Genomic DNA, 26,952 nt, shown 5'->3' with positions numbered 1-26,952 from the left:
AGAGGGAAGTTCATAGCTCTACAGGTCTACTTCAAAAAACAAGAAAAACTGGTAATAAATGATCTAACCCTACAACTCAAAGAGTTAGAAAGAGAGCAACAAGAAAACCCCACAGTGTCCAGAAGGAAGGAAATAATAAAAATCAGAGCAGAAATAAATGACATAGAGACCAAAAAAACATTACAAAAGATCACTGAAACCAAGAGCTGGTTCTCTGAAAGGATTAACAAGATTCATGAACCTCTTGCCAGGCTCACAAAGAAACAAAGAGAGAGGACCCAAATAAACAAAATCATAAATGAAAGAGGTGCTCTAACCGGTTTGGCTCAGTGGATAGAGTATCAGCTTGCAGACTCAAGGGTCCCAGGTTCGATTCCGGTCAAGGGCATGTACCTTGGTTGTGGGCACATCCCCAGTAGGGAGGGTGCAGGAGGCAGCAGATTGATGTTTCTCTCTCATCAATGTTTCTAACTCTCTATCCCTCTCCCTTCCTCTCTGTAAAAAAAAAAAGAAAAGAAAAGAAAAGAAAGAAAGAAAGAAAGAAAGAAAGAAAGAAAGAAAGAAAGAAAGAAAGAAAGAAAGAAAGAGGTGAAGTAACAACTGACCCTACTGATATACAAAGGATTGTCAAAAAATACTACAAACAACTCTACTCCAACAAATGGGACAACCTCGATGAAATGGACACATTCCTAGAAAAATTCAAGCATCCAAACTCAATCAGGAAGAATCAAAAAACCTGAATAGGCCAATAACTACTGATGAAATTAAAACAGTAATCAATAAGCTTCCAGCAAACAAAAGCCCTGGACCAGATGGCTTCACAGGGGAGTTTTACCGAACATTCAAAGAAGAACTAAAGCCAACCCTTTTCAGACTATTCCAAAAAATTCAAGAGAAAGGCACACTTCCAAGCTCTTTCTATGAAGCCAGCATTACCCTAATCCCAAAACCAGATAAAGACACCACAAAGAAAGAGAATTACAGGCCAATATCCCTGATGAACATAGATGCTAAAATCCTCAACAAAATTCTAGCAAACCAGATCCAGCATTACATTAGAAAGATTATACACCATGACCAAGTGGGATTTATTCCAGGGATGCAAGCCTGGTACAATATCTGCAAATCAATAAACGTGATATATTACATAAACAAATTGAGAGACAAAAATCACATAATCATATCGATTGATGCAGAAAAGGCGTTTGACAAAGTCCAACACCCTTTTCTGATAAAAACACTCAGCAAAGTGGGAATAGAGGGATCATACCTCAACATAATAAAAGCCTTATATGACAAACCTACAGCCAGCATCATACTCAATGGGCAAAAACTAAAACCATTTCCCTTAAGAACAGGAACAAGATAGGGATGCCCGCTTTCACCACTCCTGTTCAACATAGTACTGGAAGTATTAGCCATTGCGATTAGACAAGAAGAAGAAATAAAAGGCATCCAAATTGGAAAAGAAGAAGTAAAATTGTCATTATTCACAGATGACATGATACTGTACTTAGAAAACCCTAAAGACTCCATCAAAAAATTATTAGACCTACTAAATGAATTTGGCAATGTAGTAGGATACAAAATTAATGCCACGAAATCTATGGCATTTTTATATGCCAATAGTGAACGTACAGAAAGAGAAATTTAAAAAACAATCCTATTTACCATTGCACCAAAAAAATTAAGATACCTAGGAATAGACTTAACTAAGGAGGTAAAAGACCTATACCCAGAAAACTAGAGGACACTGAAAAAAGAGACAGAGGAAGACAAAAACAGATGGAAGAACATACTGTGTTCATGGAATGGTAGAATCAACATCATCAAAATGTCCATACTACCCAAAGCAATCTATACATTCAATGCACTCCCCATTAAAATACCAACACCATATTTCACAGATCTAGAAAGAATTCTCCAAAAATTCATCTGGAATAAAAAAAAAAAAAAACTACCTGAATAGCTGCTGCGATCCTGAGAAGGAAGAACAAAGTAGGAGAGATCTCAATACCAGATATCAAGCTGTATTACAAAGCCACTGTTCTCAAAACTGCCTGGTACTGGCACAAGAATGACATATAGACCAATGGAATAGAATAGAGAACCCAGAAATCAACCCAAACCACTATGCTCAATTAATATTTGACAAAGGAGGCAAGAACATACAATGGAGTCAAGACAGTCTCTTCAATAAATGGTGCTGGGAAATTTGGTCAGACACATGAAAAAAAAAAAATGAAACTAGACCACCAACTTACACCATACACAAAAATAAACTCAAAATGGATAAATGACTTAAACGTAAGACGGGAAGCCATAAAAATATTACAGGAATCCACAGGCAGTAAAATCTCAGATATATGCCGAAGGAATTTCTTCATTGACACAGTGCCTAGGGCAATGGAAACTAAAGGGAAAATAAACAAATGGGACTATATCAAAATAAAAAGCTTCTGCACAGCAAAAGAAACCATCACAAAACAACAAGAAAACCCACTGCATGGGAGAACATATTTGCCAATGATATCTCTGATAAAGGTTTAATCTCCAACATTTACAGGGAACACATACGATTTAACAAAAGGAAGATAAACAACCCAATCAAAAAATGGGCAACAGACCTAAATAGACACTTTTTGAAAAAGGACATACATAAGGCTGAGAGACATATGAAAACATGCTCAAAGTCACTAATCATCCGAGAGATGCAAATCAAAACGACAATGAGGTACCATCTCACACCTGTCAGAATGGCTATCATCAACAAACCAACAAATGACAAATGCTGGTGAGGATGCGGAGAAAAAGAAACCCTCGTTCACTGCTGGTGGGAATGCAGACTGGTGCAGCCACTGTGGAGAACAGTATGGAGTTTCCTCAAAAAACTAAAAAAGGAACTTCCATTTGACCCAGTGATCTCACTTCTACGAATATAGCCCAAGAAACCAGAAACACCAATCAGAAAGGATATATGCATCCCTATGTTCATAGCAGCACAATTTGCAATAGCTAAGTGCCCATCAGCAGATGAATGGATTAAAAAACTTTGGCACATCTACACAATGGAATACTATGCGGCTGTAAAAAAGAAGGACCTCCTACCATTTGCAACAGCATGGATGGAGCTGGAGAGCATTATGCTAAGTGAAATAAGTCAGTCAGAGAAAGATAACTATCACATGCTCTCACTCATTTGTGGATTATAATGAACAATGTAAACAGATGAACAAAAACAGATCCAGAGACAGAGAAGCATCAATCAGATGCTCAAAACTCAGAGGGAATGGGGGGAGGGGGGTTGCAGGGAGACATCAACCAAAGGACTTGTATGCATGCAAATAAGCATAAGTGATGGTTGTGGACAACAGGGGCGAGGGGGAGGGCAGGATTGGGGGGATGAGGGGACATTGGGGGATAAGGACACATTTGTAATATCTTGATCAATAAAGGGAAAAAAATAAAATAAAATAAAATGATACAGCTGCTTTGGAAAATAGTCTGGGAGTTTCCCCAAATATTAAACATACAATTTTTCTATAACCTAAGAATTTCATTTCCAAATGAATATATATATATATATATATATATATATATATATATACACACACACACACACAACACACACACACACACACACACAGTGGGGCCTTGACTTACAAGTTTAATTCGTTCTGTGACGGATCTCGTAACTCAAATTACTCTATGTCAAATCAACAGTGAACGAGTGAGACACGTGATGCTGGGCTGATGTTGTGGCGTTCACTGTGACGTTCACTGTGTCAACTAGCAGTGAGGTATCTGAAGCTGGCTTATAACCCAAATTTTAGCTGGCAACTCAAAGCAAAAAATCGACCGAGAGACAGCTCGTATCTCGGAAAACTCGTTAGTCAGGACACTCGTAAGTCAAAGGCCCCACTGTATACTGAGTGGCCAGATTATTATGACTGGCCAAATTATTATGACCACCCCATCAGTACTTCGTTGGGCCACCTTTTGTCTTCAATACTGCGGCGATTCTTCTTGGCATTGACTCCATGAGATGTTGAAAGGTGATGTGAGGAATCTGACACCATGCCTGATGAATAGCACTGTCCAGTTCTGTGAGATTTGATGGTTGTAGAACCAGCTGCCTGATGGCTCTTTTAACTTTGTTCCACAAATGCTCAATTGGATTGAGATCTGGTGTTTGTGGGGGCCACCTAAGCAAGGTAAAGTCTCCCTCATGTTCTTGAAACCACTCCTGCACAATACGAGCACCATGGCATGGCGCATTGTCTTGTTAGAAGAAGCCATCTCCATTGGGATACACCATCAACATGATAGGATGAACTTGATCAGCAACGATACTTAGGTATGTTGTGCTATTCAGATGTTTATAATGGTCTGGCCCTCTAGGAACTTCAGTGCAAAATTATAGCTAATTTTCCTACAAACATCAGGTGGTCATAATAATCTTGCCACTCAATATATATATATATTAGAGGCCCGATGCATGAAAATACGTGCGGGGGTGGGGGGGTGTCCCTCAGCCCAGCCTGCACCCTCTCGCAGGCCGGGACTCCTCAAGGGATGTCCACCTGCCACCTTAGGCCCTCTCCCTGGAAGATCGGGCCTAAGCCGGCAAGTGGACATCCTTAGTGCTGCCGCGGAGACAGGATAGGCTCCCGCCACAAGTGTTGCACTCGCAGCCATGAGCCTGGCTTCTGGCTATGCAGAGCTCCCCCTGTGAGAGCACACTGACCACCAGGAGGCAGCTCCTGTATTGAGCATCTGTCCCTTGGCGGTCAGTGTGCATCATAGTGTCCGGTCGCTCCCGGCCATTCTGCTGTTAGGGTCAATTTGCATATTACCCTTTTATTATATAGGATATATATATTCAAGAGAAATGAAAACATCTGTCCACAAAAACTTGTATAAGAATGTTCATAGCAACATTACTCATAACAGCAACTCAAATGTCCATCAAATGAAGAAGAATGGATCACTAAAATGTGATAATATTCAGACATGAAGTACTGACAAGTGCTACTACATGGATGAAACTTGAAAACGTTATGCTAAATGAAAGAAGCTAGTCACAAGAGATCACTATATATGATTTTATTTATCTGAATATCTGGAAGAGGCACATCTATACAGAAAGGGAGTATATTATTGGCTGCCAGGACTGGTGGGAAGGGTTGCTGGGAGGAAAAGGGGAGGGAGTGCCATCTAATGGGTAAGACAAAGGGGTACAGGTGTTTCTTTTGGGAGTGATGGGAATGTTCTAAACTTGTGGTAATGATTGCACAACTCTGTGATTACTTTAATAGTATACTTTAAATGAGTTGATGTATGGTAGGTGAATTATATCTCAATAAAGCTGTTTAAAAATACTAGACTAGCCCAGCCAGTGTGGCATGATGATTGAGCATCAACCTCTGAACCAGGAAGTCATGGTTTAATTCCTGGTCAGGGCACATGACAGGGCTGTTGGCCCAATCAATCCTATAGGAGGCAGCCAATCAATTATTCTCTCTCATCATTGATGTTTCTCTCTCTCTCTCCCTGTCCCTTCCACTCTCAAATAAATAAAAATATATTTAAAAAATAAGAAAAAAACTAGAACAGGCTTCTCCCATTTGTCTTCTTGCTACTAAGAGTCTTTTCTCCTCCTCCTTGATAAGAGTGGCTTTCCTTTCCTTTACAGATTAATGTAATAAAATTATCTGAAAACAGAAAAGTTATAATTTCCATAAAGTTGCTGGCTGATAATTTCTCAGACACAGAATGTACATATGTAATTTATAATTGCTGCTAAAAAGGCTGCTTTTCCAGTATCTGAAGGGTTAACAGCTGACAATTTCTTCATTGCAAATGTGAAAGTATCCATTAATGAATATTTGAAAGTCAGAAAAGATAATCTACTGTAAGAGTAAATTTCAATATATTAACATCCTATATAATAAAAGGCTAATATGAAAATTGACCCTAACAGCAGAATAGCCAGAATGACCACTCAACCAGTCACTATGAGGCGCACTGACCACCTTTTGGTCCCTTTCCCTGACCAGCAGGCTCTGATCGATCGATGGCGAACGGGGAACTGGGAGTGGATGACAGGGGACGTGGGTGGCGCCAGGCCAAGGCCCCCACCCCACCAGTCACCCCACACACAGAGGGAAGATGGCCTTGATTGCAGGCCAGGCCTAGGGACCATACCTGTGCACAAATTTCGTGCGCTGGGCCTCTAGTATCACTATATTTGATAATTCCACTCTTATAAGCCCCAAACTTTACTATGAGTGTAAAACAGTGCTTTCTTTCCATTTTACAATCAGGATTTGGCTTTCCATTAGAATATATATTTTTCTGAAAACTATACCGTGGCCCTAGCTGGTTTGGCTTAGTGGATAGAGTGTCGGCCTGTGGACTAAAGGGTCCCAGGTTCGATTCGGGCCAAGGGCACATGCCCAGGTTTCGGGCTGGATCCCCAGATCCACCCCACCCCCCCGTTGGGGGTGTGCAGGAGGCAGTTGATCCATGATTCTCTGTCATCATTGATCTCTCTCTCTCTCTGTGTGTCTCTCTCTCTCTCTCTCTCTCTCTCTCTCTCTTCCCCTCCCTCCCTCCCCTCTTTGAAATCAATAAAAATATTTTTTTATAAAAGAAAACCATACCATGTACTGAAAATGACAGGAGGTAATTGAATAAAGGTCTTCTCGATTGGAAAGCAATAGTGGCTGCTTAAGAAAAAGATGGGAAGAGATTCATCTGTAGCAAAAATTCAAGCCATGAATCACTAACCTACAGATTTCTTGTACCCATAAAGAAGGATCATTCAACGGTGAAGTTGTAGTTTCTCTCTTTGAAAGCTTTAAACATAAACCTCTTCTTTACCCCCAGGCAAAGATTATTGTTGTTCCAGATTGTGAGCAAAGGAACAAGAGGCAAAGTGACCTGTGAGCATATTTGACAGCATGAACATTTGGACAACAATTCAGAGAAATGAATTATCTTTTTGGAGCACTGCTTCCTTTCCTCCCCAAATAAATGTTGCTTTGGGGAAGTCATAGATCACCTACAAGTCTCCTATAAGGAGAATGATTCAGAAATTTATATCCCCAGCCCTGATCCCTTCCTTGAACACCAGATTCGTATGTCCAATTGCCTACTCAATATCTCCACATGGACAGCTAATAAGCACCTCAAAATTAACAGGTTTCATACCAAACTTCTGATACTCATTGATTTTCCCCACAAACCTGTTAACCCTTCCAGCACCTCCATCTCAATTACTTACAATTCCTGCCATCCATTTGCTCAAGCCAAAACTCTTAGAGCCATCCCTGACTCTTTTCTTTCTCTCATACCACATGGACAAACCTTTAATAAGTCGTTTTGTCTCTACCTTCAAAATATATCCAAAATATGACTACTTCTCAATAACTCCATTATTACCTCAGGTTCAAACCACCATAATCAATTCTACTAGCCTCTTAATTGGTCTCCCCACTTCCACCTTTGTCTCACATTTAGCCTATTCTACACAGAATCCAGAGAGATGTAAGTCACTCTCAAAACCTTCCTATAGCTCCACATCTAACTCAGGGTAAAAGCCAAAGTCCTTAGCAAGTCCTGTATCATCACAGGCTTACATGCACACACACCTGAATGCACTCACTGCTTCAGCTGCATTGATCCCTTTCTTATTCCTTGAACTTGTCAGTACTCTCATTTCAGGGCCTTTATGACAACTGTCCCCTCTGCCTGAAATATTCTCCCCCTCAGATACCCCTGATGACTTCCTCACCTCCTTTAGGTTCTTGCTCAATGTCACACCTTCCCATCACTGAAAGTAAGGAGAAGTTGGTCTGATACTTACATCTGTTTTATATATATATATATATATATATATATATATATATATATATATATATATATATATACACACACACACACACATATAATGAAGAGAGGATTTGGGTGAAAAAAAGTTCTGTGAGTGATACTGGTCTCTTAGCAGGAGCTAACTGCCTCTGGGACAAGAGCTTAGCAACAATAGAAAGGGATACTCATTTTAGCACTAATCTTATAAGAGGCATCTCCACTTCTGGGCTAACCTCTGCTTCTGCCCTGGCACAGATGAGGTGCAGTTTTTTTTTTTAATGGTGCCTTCAGAGGGTTCTTACCTGAGAATATGCTATAACAGAGACATTAGCTTTCAATTCTTACTGTAGTGTCTCCTAGTGCCAAGCACTTACAGGCATGTTCAAGACATGCAATGAATAAAATGTATCTTAATTTTCTGATAGATTTTGAAGATATTTGTTTGTGTTACAAGAAAGTAAAACTTTACAATTTCACTATTGGAATACCTCAATTTACAAGAGAACACAGGTTTTACTGATAACTTCTTAAAAGCATCAGCTCTTGCTGAAACTGGTTTGGCTCAGTGGATAGAGCATCAGCCTGCGGACTGAAAGGTCCCAGGTTCGATTCCGGTCAAGGGCATGTACCTGGGTTGCAGGCACATCCCCAGTAGGGAGTGTGCAGGAGGCAGCTGATCGACGTTTCTAACTCTCTATCCCTCCCCTTGCCTCTCTGTAAAAAATCAATAAAATATATTAAAAAAAAAAAAGCATCAGCTCTCCAGAGCACAACTAAGAACTAAAAAAAAGGAAAGGAAATAAAAAGTTTTTATGCAATTGGAATAGATATCAGAGTCCATATACTAAAGTTGATATACATGAGTAGTCATGGCCCTACTCATAGTCTATTTTACTTTTATTTTGCAGACAATTCTAACAAATTTGATTAACTCGTTTCCTAGCTCATAACAGCACATCAGAAGGAGCAACAAAGGAGGGAGCAGTGGTTCTCAACCGTGGCTGCACATTAGAATCACCTGGGAATCTTTTTAAAATCCTGATTTCTGGGCCTCATCCTCCGGAAATACTGTTTCTTTGTTATGGGGTGGGGCCACAACATTAGTAACAAAGAAACAGAATTTCCAGAGGATGAGGCCCAGAAATCACGATTTTTAAAAGATTCCTAGGTGATTCTAATGTGCAGCCAAGGTTGAGAACCACTGGATTAGGTGGTAACTGCTGGTTGATAGAAACTGTTAAAATAGCAGTAGCAAGAAATGACAGCTAACAGAGAGGGGATATATTAGAAAAACAGGCATTACAAATTAGGAGGCAAAACAACCTGTGTCCAACATAATGCAGGGACAAACAACTCTCCACAATTTAGGAGCCGTCGAGGCAACACTATATATACAGCATTATTAAAAAAAACTATTGCTATTAAAAGGATAACCTTGAGCCCTGACTAGTTTGGCTCAGTGGATAGAACGTTGGCCTGTGGACTGAAGGGTCCCAGGTTCGATTCCAGTCGGGGGCATGTGCCTTGGTTGCAGGCACATCCCCTGTAGGGGGTGTGCAGGAGGCAGCTGATCGATGTTTCTCTCTCATTGATGTTACTAACTCTCTATCCTTCTCCCTTCCTCTCTGTAAAAAATAAATAAAATATATTTTTTTAAAAAAATAAAAGGATAACCTTGAGTCATAAAGTAAAGATACAATTATTTGCAGGTTCAGACATCAGAGAGGCAAATAATCTTTTTGAAAAGCTTTCAACCTAAAATGACTAGATATTGGGGTGGGGCTGAAGCACTAAAACTGCTGAACCTCAATTACCCATAAAATCACTTATGTGAAACTACTTGGAGTATAGTGTTGCAGGTAAGTGACCCATCATCATTGGAATACATTGTATACCATACTGCAATATACATGAGCAATTAACTCATTTTGAGCTAAACTCTTGACAAAATAAAATCTGCAGGGAACAGGTTTTCATACCTACTTATCTGAGATTAACTTAGAGCAGTATAGTTTGCATTCTTTTGTCCTGCAAGAAATGCAAAACATTTCTTTCTTTTCCCCTTCCCACCCACCCCTCCCCCATCATCAGTTAAGGAGAGTGTGAGGGGAGAAAACCTCATTATTTAAAGGCAAGTTCAAAAGGCAATTTTATAGTAAATGTGGGCTACTTCTATGCTAGACTTTCCGAGTTACCAAGATAACCCACATACCATTAGTAAGTAGGGTTTTTTTTTCAAATATATTTTATTGATTTTTTACAGAGAGGAAGGGAGAAGGATAGAGAGTTAGAAACATCAATGAGAGAGAAACATCGATCAGCTGCCTCCTGCACACCCCCTACTGGGGATGTGCCCGAAATCAAGGTACATGCCCTTCACCGGAATCGAACCTGGGACCTTTCAGTCCGCAGGTCGACGCTCTATCCACTGAGCCAAAGGGGTTACGGCAGTAAGTAGGTTTTAAGAAAGTACTTCACTTCAGTGTTAGATGTTGTTTAATGGATGCCACAGATGAGAGTAGGAAATAAGATTCACTTTTTTTCCGGCTCCAGGATTATTGGTCATCTCTCTCTGAATGTTCCACAGAAACCACATACCCAAAACTGAACTCAAAATTTATTCCTGCCCTAACCAGTTTGGCTCAATGGATAGAGCGTCTGCCTGTGGACTGAAGGGTCCCAGGTTCGATTCTGGTCAAGGGCATGTACCTTGGTTGCGGGCACATACCCAGTAGGGAGTGTGCAGGAGGCAGCTGATCTATGTTTCTCTCTCATTGATGTTTCTAACTCTCTATCCTTCTCCCTTTTTCTCTGTAAAAAATCAATAAAATATATTTTTTTAAAAATTTATTCTTCCATTTCCTGCTTTAATTATATCTCCCCCCTCCCTTTCCAGTCACTCTAACCAGAAACTTGGAATGAACCTAGTCTCCTTCCCTGGTACTCAAACCTCACACCTAGTCACCAAGCCAAATCAACTTTACACTCTCAGTTCCTCAAGCTTCTCTCCTTTACCCCATTTCTAGAACTAACTTGGTCCATGCCATCATCCGCTTTTGCCCTGCTTTCTACAACTGCTTTCTAACTGGCTTTTCTGTTTGGGTCCTTTTCCTCTGCACTGCATACTCCACATACTGGGATATTTATAAAAGCAAGAAGCCCCACCATGCACTGCCACTGCTGACCACTGTGTACAGCGTGCATTGTACAACCCTAGCAAGGACCAGCCTGTGTGAACGGACCTACTAAGGATTTTGTAGTGCACAACAGTACAACCATATGCAGCAGCCTTGCTCTACTTCCCCATTACAATATTCCAATGACTCCCCATTACCCTACAAATAAAGTAAAGCACTTTAATATGCCTTACAAATCTCCACCTGATCCATCCCCTGCCTACCTCTCCAAATATCTCTCTCTCTTGTACTTTCCACAATTTATACTCCACTCATTTAAAACAAAAATTTTCCCAAACCTACTATTCTATGGCCTTTCTGCTTGTTTTTGCATATATTATTTCCTTTGCCTAGAGTACCCCTTGCCCTACCTGTTCCCCCCACAACCATCCCCATCCCCAGTCCACCAGGAAATATGTATACATCCTTAAAGATTCAATTCACTCATGCATCACCCTTTCCCCTGAAGGCTTCCCTTAACCCCTTAAATGGAGTCAATATTTCCCTCTTCTGGCTGAGCCACGGCAGATCATGCATGAGCGATTGTAGTTTATCACACTGTAGCATGTTTCTGGTAGTCTATAAATGGACATTATTAAAATGTTCTTTTGGAAAGTTCTGTACCACAATGAAAAGCTTTGTAAACATATTTTAAATATATGAGTATTTTTAATACATGAAATCCTTTTCACATGTAAGAGTGTCATGTTCTAACAGCATAGGTACAAACCACTTCGAGGACACTCTGTTGGTCCATGCGGAGAGAGATGGCACTGCTAAAAATACTGAAAAGCAGAAAAGTACTGCAAACCTGTGTGAAAACATTTAGGTGTTGCGATGCGTCATAATACCCAGGAAAAGAGAGCCTGCCAGCCCTGAATATGCATGGGTATTTGGAACGTGTGTTGTGGCTACCTCATTTGTGGAAAGATACCATTAAGTCTAATTTTTGGATGACAAACATCCCATTACAAGACTTAACACCTGCTAAACCAAATGAAAATTTGCACAGAGGAAGATGTGTTAATCAATGGCAGTACTTGGCAGACTGGTCTGATAAGCCTTGGCTGAACTTAAAAGTCCAAGAATTGCACCCAGTTCTCGGGTTGCTCCCGCGCCCCAGTCTGCAGGGTCCCAAAGGAACTGAGGCCCTTTGAGCCCAGAACCTGCAGCACCAACCTCAAAGTTTGGCACCTCAGGTGAGTAAACTTATGTACATCACAGATGGCAAGTGACCAAGCTCACGTTATGCTGCTCACACCCCTGAAGCACACCGCGACAGCAGCAATAAAGGTTTTGTGGGTTTGTTGGAGTTTGTTCGTCCTTTCAGACAAACGAAGCCATTGTAGCGAGGACCCCACGAGGCAGGAAGCTCATGGACCAAACCAGAAAGACGCACTAGCCCGGTCGCAGGCGCCACTGCTTCTCTCCAACTCCTCCAACTGCGGTGCCATCTGTCTCAGAACCCCAGCGCCTTTTTCGATTTGGTCCGTACCACCCCCACCCCCCCCCCCGTAATATTCAATCCCAGCTCATCGCTTTTCCATCATTCAGGTAATATTCAAGGCAAGTGCACCCAAGGAAGGCTGGCTTCTGGTTTGCTGGAAGCGCAGTTGGAAGATACCCTCTATCCCCACCTCTCTGGAGACACACAGAAACGAGTGAGGAGAGGGGACCTGAACCAGCCACAGCGGGGACATCCTCACCCCGCTGCTCACACTTTCTCACGGCGCGCCTGCAGACGAAGGGGAAGAGGCGCACCCTGCAGCGCAGCAGCAGCCGGAGGGAACAGGGGAACTGGGAGAGCCACCGAAGTGGGGACCGGTGTGCGTGCGCTGGGGGCGAGGGAAGACAAAGTGTGCGCGCCAGCTGGGCGGGCTGAGGAGGGAGCCGGCTAGGAGAGAAGCAAGCTAGTCAGGAGCCTGGGCCACCGGGCGGCGCGCGCAGCAGAGTGCCTACCTGCGAAGAAGACCGTTTGCAGGAGACAGAGATAGCTCTGGCTGTACTGCTCTGCAAAGTCCACGCGCTCAAGGGCCATGGCCATGTCCACCTGCAGAGTGATCGCCTGGGCATTAGGCACGGACACACAGGCGTCCTGGTTCAGGGGCAGATCCGGGGTCCTGCTGCCTAACTCAGTGGTCTCTGGCTCCGAGGCCTGAGGCACGTGCCGCTCCGCCAGACTGGGCGAGCCCAGGTAGGGCCGGGAACCGTCATCCGCCATCGGCACGCGGGAGCCCGAGCTGGGACCGCCACCCCAGAGGTCCGCTGCTGAACTCCGCCCTGCGTCGGTGCCTGAGCGTTCACGCACGGCCGGAGGGGTCCTGCCGCCAGGCCCGCTCGGTCCTGCCGTGGCCAGCCCTCCCGCCTGAGCCCGTTAGTGGGGCCAGGGGCGCCGGAGGCCGCGGAGCGTGGCGGACCCGGAGCCCGGGAAGTTGCTCAGAGTTTGGGGCCCCGGTGGAGTGCTTCTGGCCGCCGCCACCTCGAAGGCAACTCTTCCAGAGTGCGCACACACGCCTTCGCTTATCTTCCTAGAGGATGGGAGGAGGCGGGGGATGTGGAGGAGGGGCTCAAGTAGCCAAAAGGGAGAACCCCTGTGGCGTCGCCCATTGTCAGGGAGGGAAGGCCGGGCCAGGCGAGCACACGTGGTGGGAGGAGCCGGCCCCGTCCTCGCACTCCCATGGCAACTCTTGCAAATCTTGGTGGTTCCTTAGCATCCCAGCCTGCACTGGACAGAGCAGAGATTCTCCACTCGGGGGAGTTGCTCAGTGCGGACACAGGCAGGTGGCCCTGCCAGGACTGCTGTCCCTGCTGGCGCCAAGAGGAGACTAGCCCTGGATAGCCTGAAAGGGTCTGTTCTGAAGCTGAAATATGACTTCCCCACCCCCAATGTGCGCGCGTAAGCCACACACACACACACACACACACACACACACACACACACACACTCATTCCTATCTCGTGGGGATGCTAAATCCCTTGCCCTCCAGACCCCGGATTCTTAAACTCTGGGTCCTAGGAAGTCCTCTGTATAGATACCTGGGCTGCAATCCCACAGAGGCTTGAGAGTCCTCACACGTTTTACAGAGGGCACAAGAACACAGGAAGGCAAGGGAAGGCGATCCTTAAAGAAGATTAGTAGGAAAGAAAAGGAGCTAGAGCTCTTTCCTTTCCCCAAAGCCCCCAAAGATGGGGCAGAGAAAAGAAGGGGTTTTGCAGGCCTGGAATTAAAGGAGTGTGCAGGGCCTTTGGGGGCCCTGCCCGGGGAAGTTGCAGTGGGCTGAGAAGAGGCCAAGGGGTGTCAGCATAAAAACTATGCTAGTCTGAAAAAACGATTCAATGCCACATGGATTCTCCCAGTTCTGCTCCAATGCTAGGAGTCCTCATGGCAAGTGCCACTTCTTTATTTAAGCCGACCCTTTTCAGAATGGTCAGGAGAGTGGCCTGATGTTATATAGGTAATAATTCCAAGTAAATCTTTTAAATACTCTATGGGGAATCATTGATTTATACCTGAGGAGAAAGAGTCCACACAAAGCACAATAGGCACGAGTGAGTAGGGGAGGAACACACACACACACACACACACACACACACACACACACACACACACACTTTTTTTTCCTAGCCAATTTAAGCTCTATCTATGTGTCAAGTCAACAGGCAGAATGTTTGCCAGCCTCTATCTTGACTATGTGCAGAGGGGAGAGGAGCAAGTGCTTATAATTGTCCCCTCCTTTGTGAACAAGATGACATTAAGTCCACCAATGCTATAGTCATTCTTTTACAACAATTTAAGTGAAAAATAAGTATTGCAGTCTATAAAAGTACTAGATGACTATATAGGACAGCGGTTCTCAACCTGTGGGTCAAGACCATCAGAAAACACATATAGCATATCAGATATTTACATTACAATTCATAACAGTAGCAAAATTACAGTTTTGAAGTAGCAATGAAAATAATTTTATGGTTGGGGGTCACACAACATGAGGAACTGTATTAAAGGGTCGCAGCATTAGGAAGGTTGAGAACCACTGATATAGGAGGATTTTTTTTATAACCTGGAGTGGAGAAGGCTTTACTTAGCATAATAAGAAAAGTATGCAATTGATCCACATAGGGAAAGACACTCTGCTATATTGTCAAGTGAAAAAAAAGTAAAATGCAAAACCATATTAATAGTTTGGTAACACTTTTTGAATCCTATACATATGTATATGAATAAAAAATGGTTGGGAAGGACATAAACCCCTACCAGTAGTGGCACCTGGAAACTGAAATTGACAATTGAAACAATTAAATGGAGAAAAATATTCTTAACATCTATGTGCAAAAGAATGAAGTTGAACCTGCACCTCACATCATGTACAAAAATTATTCAAAGTAGATCAACCACCTAAATGTAAGAGTTAAAATTACAAAATTACTAGAAGAAAACAAAGGCATAAATGATCTTGAATTGGACAATGGTTTCTTATACCACACCAAAAGCACAGACAACAAAAGAAAAACTAGATAAAGTAGATTTCAATAAAACAGTTTTAATGTGTGTGTGTGAACACTATCAGGAAGATGAAAAGACAGCTCAGAATTGGAAATCCTATATCTGACAAAAGTCTAGTGTTTAAAATATATAAAGAACTCTTACAACTCTAAGATAAAAAGACAAATAAAGTAACTTAAAAATGAGCAAAGAATTTAAATAGACATTTCTGCAAAGAAAATACACAAATGGTGGAGAAGTACATGGAAAGATGCTCAATATCATTAGCTATCAGGTAAATGCAAGTCAAAACCACAATGTAATACCACTCCACACCCACTAGAATAATTATAACAAAAGACAGACAATAACAAGTGTTGGCAAGAATGTAAAGTATATAGAAAACTTGGGGGGGGGATTAACCAAAGAATTTATATGCATATATGCACAGCCCATGGACCCACACAGTAGTGAGGTGAAGGCCTGGGGTGGGGTGGGAGCTAGGTAAAGGGGGGGAAATGAGAGACAACTGTAATACTCTCAACAATAAAAATAAATTTTAAAAAATAAAAATAAATTAAAAATGAGGTTACAAAATAAACTAACAAAATAGAATGAATGGCATGGAAACATGGAACAGACTGACAAATCACAGAGGGAGGGAGGATGGGAAGAGATTAACCAAAGAACATATATGCATTCATGCATTGCCCATCGACACAGACAGTAGGGTGGTAAAGGAATGGGATAGGATGGGGTGGGAACCAGGTGGAAAGGGGCACGAGGGGGGGATGGGGAACATCAGTAATACTCTCAACAATGAAAATAAATTTTAAAAAAACAAATAAAAAATGGGGTCATTCAGAAAAAAATAGAAACTTTATTCATTGTTGATGGGAGTATAAAATATTGCAGTCACTGTGGTTAACAGTCTGGCAGTTCCTCAAAAAGTTAAATATAGAGTTACCATATAACCCCAGCAATTCCACTCTCAGGTATCTACCAAAGAGGGATGAAAATGTCCCCACACAGAGACTTGTATACAAATGTTCATAGCAGCATTATTCATAATAGCCAGAATGTTGAAACAGCTTAAATGTCTATCAAGAGATAAATGGATAAAAAAAACTGTTTTTTATCCTCACAACGGAATATTATTTGGCTTTAAAAGGAATGAAATTCTGATACATGCTACAACATGGATGAACCTTGAAAATAATATACTTAAGTGAATAGTGCAGTCACCAAAGGGTGGGGTTGAGGTTGGATGGAGGGGAACAAAAAGGGAGAAAATGGGAGACATCTGTAATACTATTAACAAAAAAATAAAACTTAAAAAAAAATGATTACCTGCTCTGTCCAGGTAGCTCAGTTGATTGGAACATCGTCCAGTACACCAAAATGAAGTGGGTTCAATCCCTGGTCCAGGCCTGTACAGGAGGCAAGGGATTGATGTTTCTCTCTCACATGGATGTTTCTCTCTCTCTAAAATCAATACACGTATCCTCAGGTGAGGATTAAAAAAAATGATTACCAGGTCTGTAAAGCTTTGCCACATTCCCTGAACCAGATACCTTCTCTCCTGACCCTTTGTCTTATCTCCTTCATACTGATTTAGATAGGTTCTGAGGACAGAAGAACTATCTTATTAAATGCTGCCTTCCAGTACCTGGCATATAGCAGGCACTTGAACAGTGGGTTAATTGAATGGATGAATAAAGTGATAGTAGATGAACAACAGTCCTTTAATTTTACTGTAGCTGCTTATTTGAAAGAACACTAAATGAGGTCAGGGTTCCTCAGGGCTAAGAAGAAAATGCATAGCTACAGCTCAATCTTCCCCAATTTACATAGCACATTCAGATCCATTGACACTGAATTGGTCTATAGAGCAGTCTTTAGGGCCCTTGCCATAGGCCTTAAAATGTAAACTAACATCTTTGGAAATAAGGTCCTTTAGGATTTCATTAATGTTCTTGGATGAAGGCTAAGGATAAATTAGCCTTATAACAAATGCCTCTTTCTAGTAACAGTGATAAGGTTTCACCTAATTTGCCTGAACCCATAAATCTCAACTCTTCAAGGTAGAACAGAGGGAATTTTAGTGACAGGGAATATTATTTTATTATGGTAAATTTGGCATAGGTTTTGAGAAACTACAATCTCTGAAATACTGAAAGTGGAAGGTGACAATAAAGTTAAAGGTATCCTGATTTGCTCCTTATAACCCTTGATTTTGAGAGGTCCTGCAGAATTCAGGAAGTCTATTAACATGTGAGAGGATTACCAACAAAAACTTACTTGTAGAGTAGGAATAATAGCAACCTCACAGTTTGCAGATTAAATATGATCATATTATAAAAAGGGCTGTATCAAGTTTCATATTGCCTACCCAGCATCTATATACTTCAATATTCCTACGGAGAATCTTCCTTGCCCCACTCTAAATTCATGTGATTCAGACAAGATCCCCAGTAACCCACTCCCCACCCGACCCATACCCCCGATCTATCCAGGATGGGGAGGTGACCCAGGCCTAGTAAATTAGTGTATTACAGGGGTTTGCCACTGTGATAGGTTTTTAAACCAATGAGACACCATCCCAGGCCTTTCTGGAAGCAGTGAAAGGGAGAATAGCACTTCCCTAGGATTAGTTATAGCGGTGAGGTAAACCTGGGGCTGCAAATAGAGCCTGCCTAAGGATGAAGCAAATGCAATAAAAGTAGCTATTTCGCTTACCCGGTTTGGCTCAGTGGACTGAAGGGTCCCAGATTCAATTCCGGTTAAGGGCACATACCTCAGTTGCCGGATCCTCCCCAGCCCAGGGCGTCTGTGGAAGGCAACCAGTGGATGTGAGAGAAACACATCAATATTTCTCTCTGTCTTTCCCTCTCTCTTCCACTCTCTCTAAAAATCACTGGAAAAAATATCCTCGGATGAGGATTAACAATAAAATAAAATAAAAGCAGTTATTTGAACATCTGGATCCAGCCATGCCACAAAAAACTCCAACCCCTGGATTTTTCAGTAACATAGATCACATGAGGATGAAAACGTACATGAAATAGACCCAAGCTGAGGTCCATAATTATACATAATATCTGTTATTTCTCAAATATATATATATATATATATATATATATATATATATATATATATATATTCTTTGGTAACAGTGACCAATGAAAATTATATAACGTGTTATTTACTTTGTATAAGGCCAATTTTGAAGATCTAAGTTTTTATAAATTTAGCAGGTCACCATCTTAATTTGATATAAGCCAGAGTTGCTGTTACTACTACCACTAATAAAATGAATAAGTGTACCATCTTCATTTGCACACTTCATCTTCATTCACACTTGCAAGTACTTTTTCCTTTTTCATCTATTTAAGCCTCCAAACAAACCTGTAAGGAAGGCCCACTTTATTTGTCCTCACTTTTCAGGTAAGAAAACTGAGATTTAGAGAGACTAAGAGAGTTGCCCAAGCTCATGCTGTTAGTCTGTAGCATAATTAGAACTAGACTGTAAGCCTGTTAACTAGCTACTAATTGAATTTCTGTCTCCATGGATTTTTCTATGCTGGACATGTTTATGTAAGTGGAATCATGCAATATGTGGCCTTTTGCTCCTTCTTTCATTTAGCATAATATTTTCAAGGTTTTTCCATGTTGCAACATGTGTCAGTATTTAATTTCTTTTTATGGCTGAATAATATTTCATTGTATTATATGCCAAATTTTGTTTATCCATCCGTCATTTGATAGATACTATGCTTTTTTTCATATATAAATATTGAAACTTTGATATTTTTGAATCAAAAATATGTTTTCTTCTTAGAACACAGTTATTTTATTTTTTTATTTTTTTATTGTTTTATTGCTTATAGTATTACAAAGGGTATTACATATGTGTCCTTTCCCCCCGCCCCCCGCCCTTGACAATCCCCTGGCCTCCCCTACCCCCCAGTGTCTTATGTCCATTGGTTATGCTTATATGAACACAGTTATTTTAAAAATCGAATCTCAAGATGTTAGTAAAAAAGTATATCCTGCACTAAAATTTCAAACCAGAGATACACTCATTTTCAAAGTGTTTTAAGGACCTCCCTCCTCTGTGTAAAGCCCTTCCAAGGTCTCTTACTATTGTTGCAATGACTGATTCAGGGTTAATTGTGAAGTTGAACATCTTTTTCTGTTTCCTAGTAATCTAGCTATTCTCTTTGAGTCTGTTTTCAGAAGTCTGTGATGGAATAAACTTAGGATAGGATGTGGCTATTAAAATAAAAGGGCTGTGAAAGAAGAAAATAATGATAGGGAGATGATGAGAGAAGAAGGACGGGGGCCAAAGATGTTCTTAGGCCCAATTCCCAGAGCTTCCCCTTGAACTTGACTACCTCCTTTCCCTGATATAGGTTCTCTTTTTTTCCCCTTCCCCATTTCCGTCCAGGCCAGATCTCTTTGTTAAGATCCTATCCCTCCTCTATGATAATTTGTTCTAGCGAGGACCTTCTTTTTCAGTCATCTTATCTGGAGACACTCAACTCAGAAGGACAGAATATGTTATAGGAAAGAAGATGATAACCATATTTCAATTTTTGATAAAACACTGATATTTTGGTGTAACTAGGAATACACTTGCAGCTGAAGGAGAATTCCACCACCACTACCAAGCCATGGAACCAGAGGCCTGGGACATCACTTAAAATTTAACACTGAGCCCTAGCCAGGTAGCTTAGCTAGTTAGAGCATCCTCCCAATACACCAGCATTGCAGATTTGATCCAAGGTTTCAGTTTGATTCCTGATCAGGGCACATAAAAGAAGCAACCAATGAATAAGTGGAAAAACAAATATGGCTCTCTCTCTCTCTCTCTCTCTCTCTCTCTCTCTCTCTCTCTCTCTCTCTTTCTCTCTCTCATCATCATCATCATCAAAAAAAATTTTTAATCTACCATTGAACTGGATCTCTTCCCCCACCTTCTTCCCAATGTTTAACCAAGGCTATTCCATGCAAAAATTAGTCTGAGTGATTTGAAATTGCAGATAGAACGCACCATGTTTCTTGTTGTAAGAGTCCACACAGCTTTTGTTTTTTGATTTATAAATCCACAAAGATGAAGAGAACAGGAAAGGACCTCTGAAAAAAGAAGAGATTTTAACACAATTTAGAAATCAAAAGGAAATAAAGGACATGGGTATTGGAGGAGTGGAATGATTCAGAAAAAAAAATTTTTTTAAAGAGAAAGAAATCATGGACATGGACAACAATGTGTTGAATCCAGGGGTAGGGGCTGTGTGGAGATTAAAAGGGTATAGGGGGAATAAATGGTGATGAAAAAATAAAATAAAGGAAAAAAGTAAATAAAAGCATGATTATTAAACCTGAGAGAGCTACAGATTGGGTAGGGTGGGGATGGGCCTCACAGAAACAAATTAGGATCATAGGGAGTTAGTTTGCCTGGCAGAACCCTGGAAAGTCTTGGGATTCAGAGATACCAGGTTCTGTGCAGGGTGAGAGTGAGACCTGCACTAAAAAACACCAAGACTAGGGGGGGATGAGGACACATTTGTAATACCTTAACTAATAAAAAAAAACAAACAAAAAAAAAAACACCAAGACTCATTAAAAGACTCTGGGAAAAGTTTCTACTCTCTCCCAGCCACATCTCTTACACCTTCCACCCCATTCACACACAGCACTATTCACCTTTGCAAGAGAGCAGAGACTTCTCTGGGGAACTTGGAGGGCCTTCAAAAATATTCCAAATTCTGCTATTTAGGGGTCTCCCATAACATGATTTTTTTAAAAAATTACCTTTATTGTTGAAAGTATTACAGATGCCCCCTTTTCCTTCCACTGACCCCTCCACCCCACTCCTAGCCACCTCCCCCAGGCCTTCACCAAACTGTAGTCTGTGTCCAGGGGTTATGCATATATGCATATCCTATATAATAAAAGAGAAACATGTAAATTGACCATCCCTTTGCTACACTCACCAGCCAATCAGGGTAAATATGCAAAATAACCCGACAAAGATGGTGGGTTAATTTGCATACACAGGCACCTGGCGGAGAGCAGAAGTGGGAGAGCCGGCAGCTTGGGGGAATGTGGTTTCCTTGGTTGCTCCCTTGGGAGGACGTGGCTCCCTCAGTCACCGGGCAGAGAGCAGAGCAGGAGAGCCTGAGGCTGGGGGCCATGGCTCCCTCGGTCGCTCCCAGCGTGTGGAGCACCAGGAATTCTGGGAATAGTAGTTCTGGTGGCAGACAGATCTCCTAGATACTAGAGCAGCAGTTCTCAACCTGTGGGTCGCGACCCCTTTGGGGGTCGAATGACCCTTTCACAGGGGTCACCTAAATACATCCTGCATATCAGATATTTACATTATGATTCATAACAGTAGCAACATTACAGTTATGAAGTAGCAACGAAAATAATTTTATGGTTGGGGGTCACCACAACATGAGGAACTGTATTAAAGGGTCGCGGCATTAGGAAGGTTGAGAACCACTGCACTAGAGCAAAGTGAGCCTGGAGCACATTACTGTTGCGGTGGGGGATGGAGGGAAAGCAAAGGTGAGAGACATAAGTAAAATCAGAGTGTCTAGGAAAAATTAAAGGGAAGATATCCTAAAACTTCCAGGAAATCTCCACCAATGAAGCAAATTAAAAAAAAAATGCCTCTATTATGCTGTGAGCAACAAACCAAACTGAGTTGGGGTCTCATACAATTCATTCATATGATTGCAATGACAGACAGAAACTCCCGGATTGGAGAGGGCTCCCCTGAGGGCTCCCAGATTGGAGAGGGAGCAGGTTGGGCTGAGGGACCTCCCCCCCTCCTCCCCCGCAGCCCCATGCACGAATCTTCGAATCATCGCGCACCGAGCCCCTAGTATGCATATAAATTCTTTGGTTAATCTCTCCCCATCCCCCACTTCCACCTTCCCTCTGAGATTCATCTGTCTGTTCCATTCATCCATGTCTCTGGACTTATTTTTTCTTCAGTTTATTAAGTTCATTAGATTCCACATATGAGTGAGATCATGTGAGAAAGATAACCATCACATGATTTTACTCCTCATCTTTCTTACCCTAAAGCAAAGACTTTCAGTTTGTCAGCCCCACCTATAAACTCCCCAGTAAGCTTTTCTGGGCTTCGTTTTTAAATATAAATAGGCTGGTAAGGATCACTAAATGTACAGCTCCTAGGGCATTGGAAACTAAAGAGAAAATAAACAAATGGGACTACATCAAAATAAAAAGTTTCTGCACAGCAAAAGAAACCATCAACAAAACAACAAGAAAGCCCACTGCATGGGAAAACATATTTGCCAATATCATATCTGATAAGGGCCTAATCTCCAAAATTTATAGGGAACTCATACAACTTAATAAAAGGAAGATAAACAATCCAATCAAAAAATGGGCAAAGGATCTAAATAGACACCTTTCAAAAGAGGACATTCAGAAAGCCAAGAGACATATGAAAACATGCTCAAAGTCACTAATCATCCGAGAGATGCAAATCAAAACAACAATGAGGTACCATCTCACACCTGTCAGACTGGCTATCATCCACAAATCAACAAACGACAAGTGCTGGAGAGGATGGGGAGAAAAAGGAACACTTGTTCACTGCTGGTGGGAATGCAGACTGGTGCAGCCACTATGGAAGACAGTATGGAGTTTCCTCAAAAAAACTGAAAATGGAACTCCCATTTGACCCTGTGATCCCACTTCTAGGAATATATCCCAGGAAACCAGAAACACCAATCAGAAAGGATATATGCACCCCTATGTTCATAGCAGCACAATCCACCATAGCTAAGACCTGGAAACAGCCTAAGTGCCCATCTGTAGATGAATGGATTTGAAAACTGTAGTACATCTGCACGATGGAATACTATGCTGCTGTAAAAAAGAAGGAACTCTTACCATTTGCAACAGCATGGATGGAACTGGAGAGCATTATGCTAAGTGAAATAAGCCAGTCAATGAAGGAAAAATACCACATGATCTCACTCATTTCTGGATAATAAAGACCATTATAAACTTATGAACAAAAATAGACACAGAGGCAGAGCTGCCTCGAACAGACTGTCAAACTACAGCAGGAAGGCCGGAGAGGGTGGGAGGGCAGGAGGGGGGTGGATAAGAGATCAACCAAAGGACTTGTATGCATGCATATAAGCATAACCAATGGACATAAGACACTGGGGGGTAGGGGAGGCCAGGGGATTATCAAGGGTGGGGGGAAAAAAGGAGACATATGTAATACTCTTTGTAATACTTTAAGCAATAAAAAAAAGAAAGAAATGGAGGAGAGATAGGAAAAAAAAGGATCACTAAATGTGTGAAGTAAATTACTCTAATGGTCATTTTTATATGTCTATTTGGTTACGCTATAATTATCTAATCAAACACTAATCTAGGTGTTGCTCTGGGGTATTTTGTAGTAGTCAAAACTTCTACAACAAGTTGACTTGAAGCAAATTGTCCTTGAAAACCTGTCTGGCCTTATACAATGGGTTGAAAACCTTAAACAGCATCCCAGCTGGTTTGGCTCAGTGGATAGAGCGTCAGCCTGTGGACTGAAGGGTGCCAGGTTTGATTCCGGCCAAGGGCACATGCCCGGTTGCGGGCTTGATGCCCAGTAGGTGCAGGTGAGGTGGCAGCCAATCAATGATTCTCTCTCATCATTGATGTTTCTATCTCCCTTTCCCTTCCTCTCTGAAATCAATAAAAAGAAATATATTATTTTTTTAAAAAAAAGAGAAAACCTTAAACAGCAAAACATAGGTTTGCCTAAGGAAGAAGAAAAAAATACCTCAGGACTGTAAGTTAGTGCCTTCCTGAGGTTCCACCCTGTAGACTTATGATGTTGATTTCAAATCCATAGACAGTCCCCATGATAGCATTGCTTGAAATAAATCTCTCTGTCTCTCTCTCTGGTAAAGCCTGACTCACCCAAGTCACCAAATGCAAAGAGAGACTAAGATAAGTGGTGAAAATGATCTGCCCTACTCCCTAGTTTACCTAACTTATTTACTATCACTCTGCCTCTTGGTGCACATTATCCAGCCACACTAGCCTTTTTAAATAAATAAATAAATAAATAAATAAATAAATAAATAAATAAATAAATAAATAAATAAATAAATATACTTTTTAAATTTTTATTGATTTCAGAGAGGAAGGGAGAGAGAGATAGAAACATCAATGATTAGAGAGAATCATAGATTGGCTGCCTCCTGCAGGTCCCCCACTGGCGACCAAGCCCACAACCCTGGCATGTGCCCCTGGCCAGAATCGAACCTGGGACCCTTCAGTCCGCAGGCTGACACTCTATCCACTGAGCCAAACCAGCCAGTGCCACACTAGCCTTCTTGCTGTTCTTGTGACACAGTATACTTGTGCTCTTCTCAGAGCCCAGGACACCTGGGGCTGCCTCCCACTGCAATGGTTTGTCTGGCCTGCAGGGACAACTTCCTAGACCACTCTACTCAAAAAAAAAGACACCCCCTCCTCCCACATGCTTCATCGATAGCACTGATTTTTTTTCGTTCATAGCAAAAATAACTTCCTAAAATTATATATTTGCACATTTATTAGTCTATAATCTGTCTCCACTAGCATGCAAGCTCCAGGACAGGGACCTTTTGTGTCTTGTTCACCACCACCTAAAACAGTGCCTCATCTTTTATTTGAAGAGTTGATATATGGATGGATGGGTAAGTGAAAAAAATCCGTGGAAGTAACAGACATAATTCTGGAAACAGAGAACTTTAAAAACAATGTTAATTGTTTATACACTGAAAGATTCAAGCCACTATTATCATCCATAAATAATATTGTGATACTATGTAAAGGTAATAATCAGAAAACAAGAAAGAACCTTCTTATAACTGAAAATGATTGGCAAAAATTTTTTTAAATATATTTTTATTGATTTCAGAGAGGAAGGAAGAGGGAGAAAGAGATAGAAACATCCATGATGAGAGAGCATCATGGATCGGCTGCCTCCTGCAAGTCCCCCACTGGGGATCGAGCCCACAACCCGAGCATGACCGGAATCAAACCTGGGACCTTTCAGTTCACAGGCCAACACTCTATCCGCTGAGCTAAACCAGCTAGGGCTGATTGGCAATTTTTTTTTAATTTCATGGAATAGCCAATTTTAAGCTATTAACTTGATGTCACTAACTGCTAAGTTGGAAATAGAGGCACAGAATCATCTCTGACAGGTGCAGGTAGGCTGTTGTGTTAGAAGCTGTGATGTATCATTCAGATCTCCCTTCAGAAATGAAGGCTTTATTATCCCATCTGTTGAAATGCTGCCAGATAAAAGTCTTCATCTGTCAGCCCCCTGCAAGGATTGTCTCAGCTGCAAAGACCCACCTAACTTATGGTCACTGAACCTGCCGAGGGCAACCCATATCCAATGACTAAATGACATGGGGTATCAAGATCTAGCTCCTTTGCCTCAGACAGGGTTCACTCTGACAAATTATCCCATCTTCAGAACTTTCTCTTGGGCTGGATGAGGCTTTTATTGAGGTTTCTTTACAGTCTGACTTCTTCCTCTGCCCAATCTCCCTTCTCTTTCTTACTCTTGTGCAAGAGTTAATCTCATAAATTTTCTATTTTCTTTTTGAAGTCATGAGTTGAAGTCATCAGATGACAATGAGGAGGAGGAAAAGGGATGTGTGCAGGAACTAAGGAAAGAAGGGAGAGGTGAAATGGTCATTTTAAAGAAGAAAACTGGGTTTCTAGGAAACCATGGTGGGATTGCCTCATGGTGTTGAGTGAGAGAAAAGAGACATAGAGAATCAATTCTGGAGGCCCAATATCCCACAAGAGCCCAAGAAAGAAAGAACAACAAAAATATTGTAACTTTATATAATGACAGATGGTAACTAGACTTGTTGTGGTGATCATTTTACAATGTATACAAATATTGAACAGCTATGTTGTACACTTGAAACTAATACAGTGTTATAAGTCAATTATACTTCAATAAAAAAAAGAAAGAACAGAGAAGATGGGGAGGAGCATTTCAAAGAAATAAGAGAATAGAAATAATTTTTCTAGAACTGGGGAACATGAATATTTGTATTGAAAGGGCCCATCAAATGCAAAATGAGGTGATATTTTTAAAAGTACACTGAAACACACCCTTATGAATTATTAAAGACTCCAGAGATGTGAAAAGCAACTAAACATTTCCAGAGGGAAAAAATAAATTCCTTACAAAGGATAAGAAGAAAAATAGCATTGAAATTCTCAGTAGCAATGCTGGTTTCTAGAGAGTAATAGGGGGAAAAAACCCTCAAAATTATGGAGACAATTATTTTTCATCTTAGAATTTTTTACTGAGCCAAAATCTCAAACAAATATAAAAGTAGACTAAAG

General features: G+C 41.3%; 1 protein-coding gene across 1 annotated transcript in view; it reads right to left on the bottom strand.

Moving 5' to 3' along the window:
• Positions 1-13,275, bottom strand: part of MCF2 (MCF.2 cell line derived transforming sequence) — a 129,485-nt gene extending 116,210 nt beyond the window's left edge. The window contains 1 exon segment of the mRNA XM_036305705.1: positions 13,014-13,275. Within this exon segment, the coding sequence (XP_036161598.1) occupies positions 13,014-13,275 (262 nt within the window).
• Between the last annotated feature and the right edge of the window lie 13,677 nt (positions 13,276-26,952).

This window comes from Myotis myotis, unplaced genomic scaffold (genome assembly GCF_014108235.1).
Source record: "Myotis myotis isolate mMyoMyo1 unplaced genomic scaffold, mMyoMyo1.p scaffold_m19_p_4, whole genome shotgun sequence".
NCBI lineage: Eukaryota > Metazoa > Chordata > Mammalia > Chiroptera > Vespertilionidae > Myotis > Myotis myotis.
This window is presented reverse-complemented; position numbering and strand designations above follow the sequence as displayed.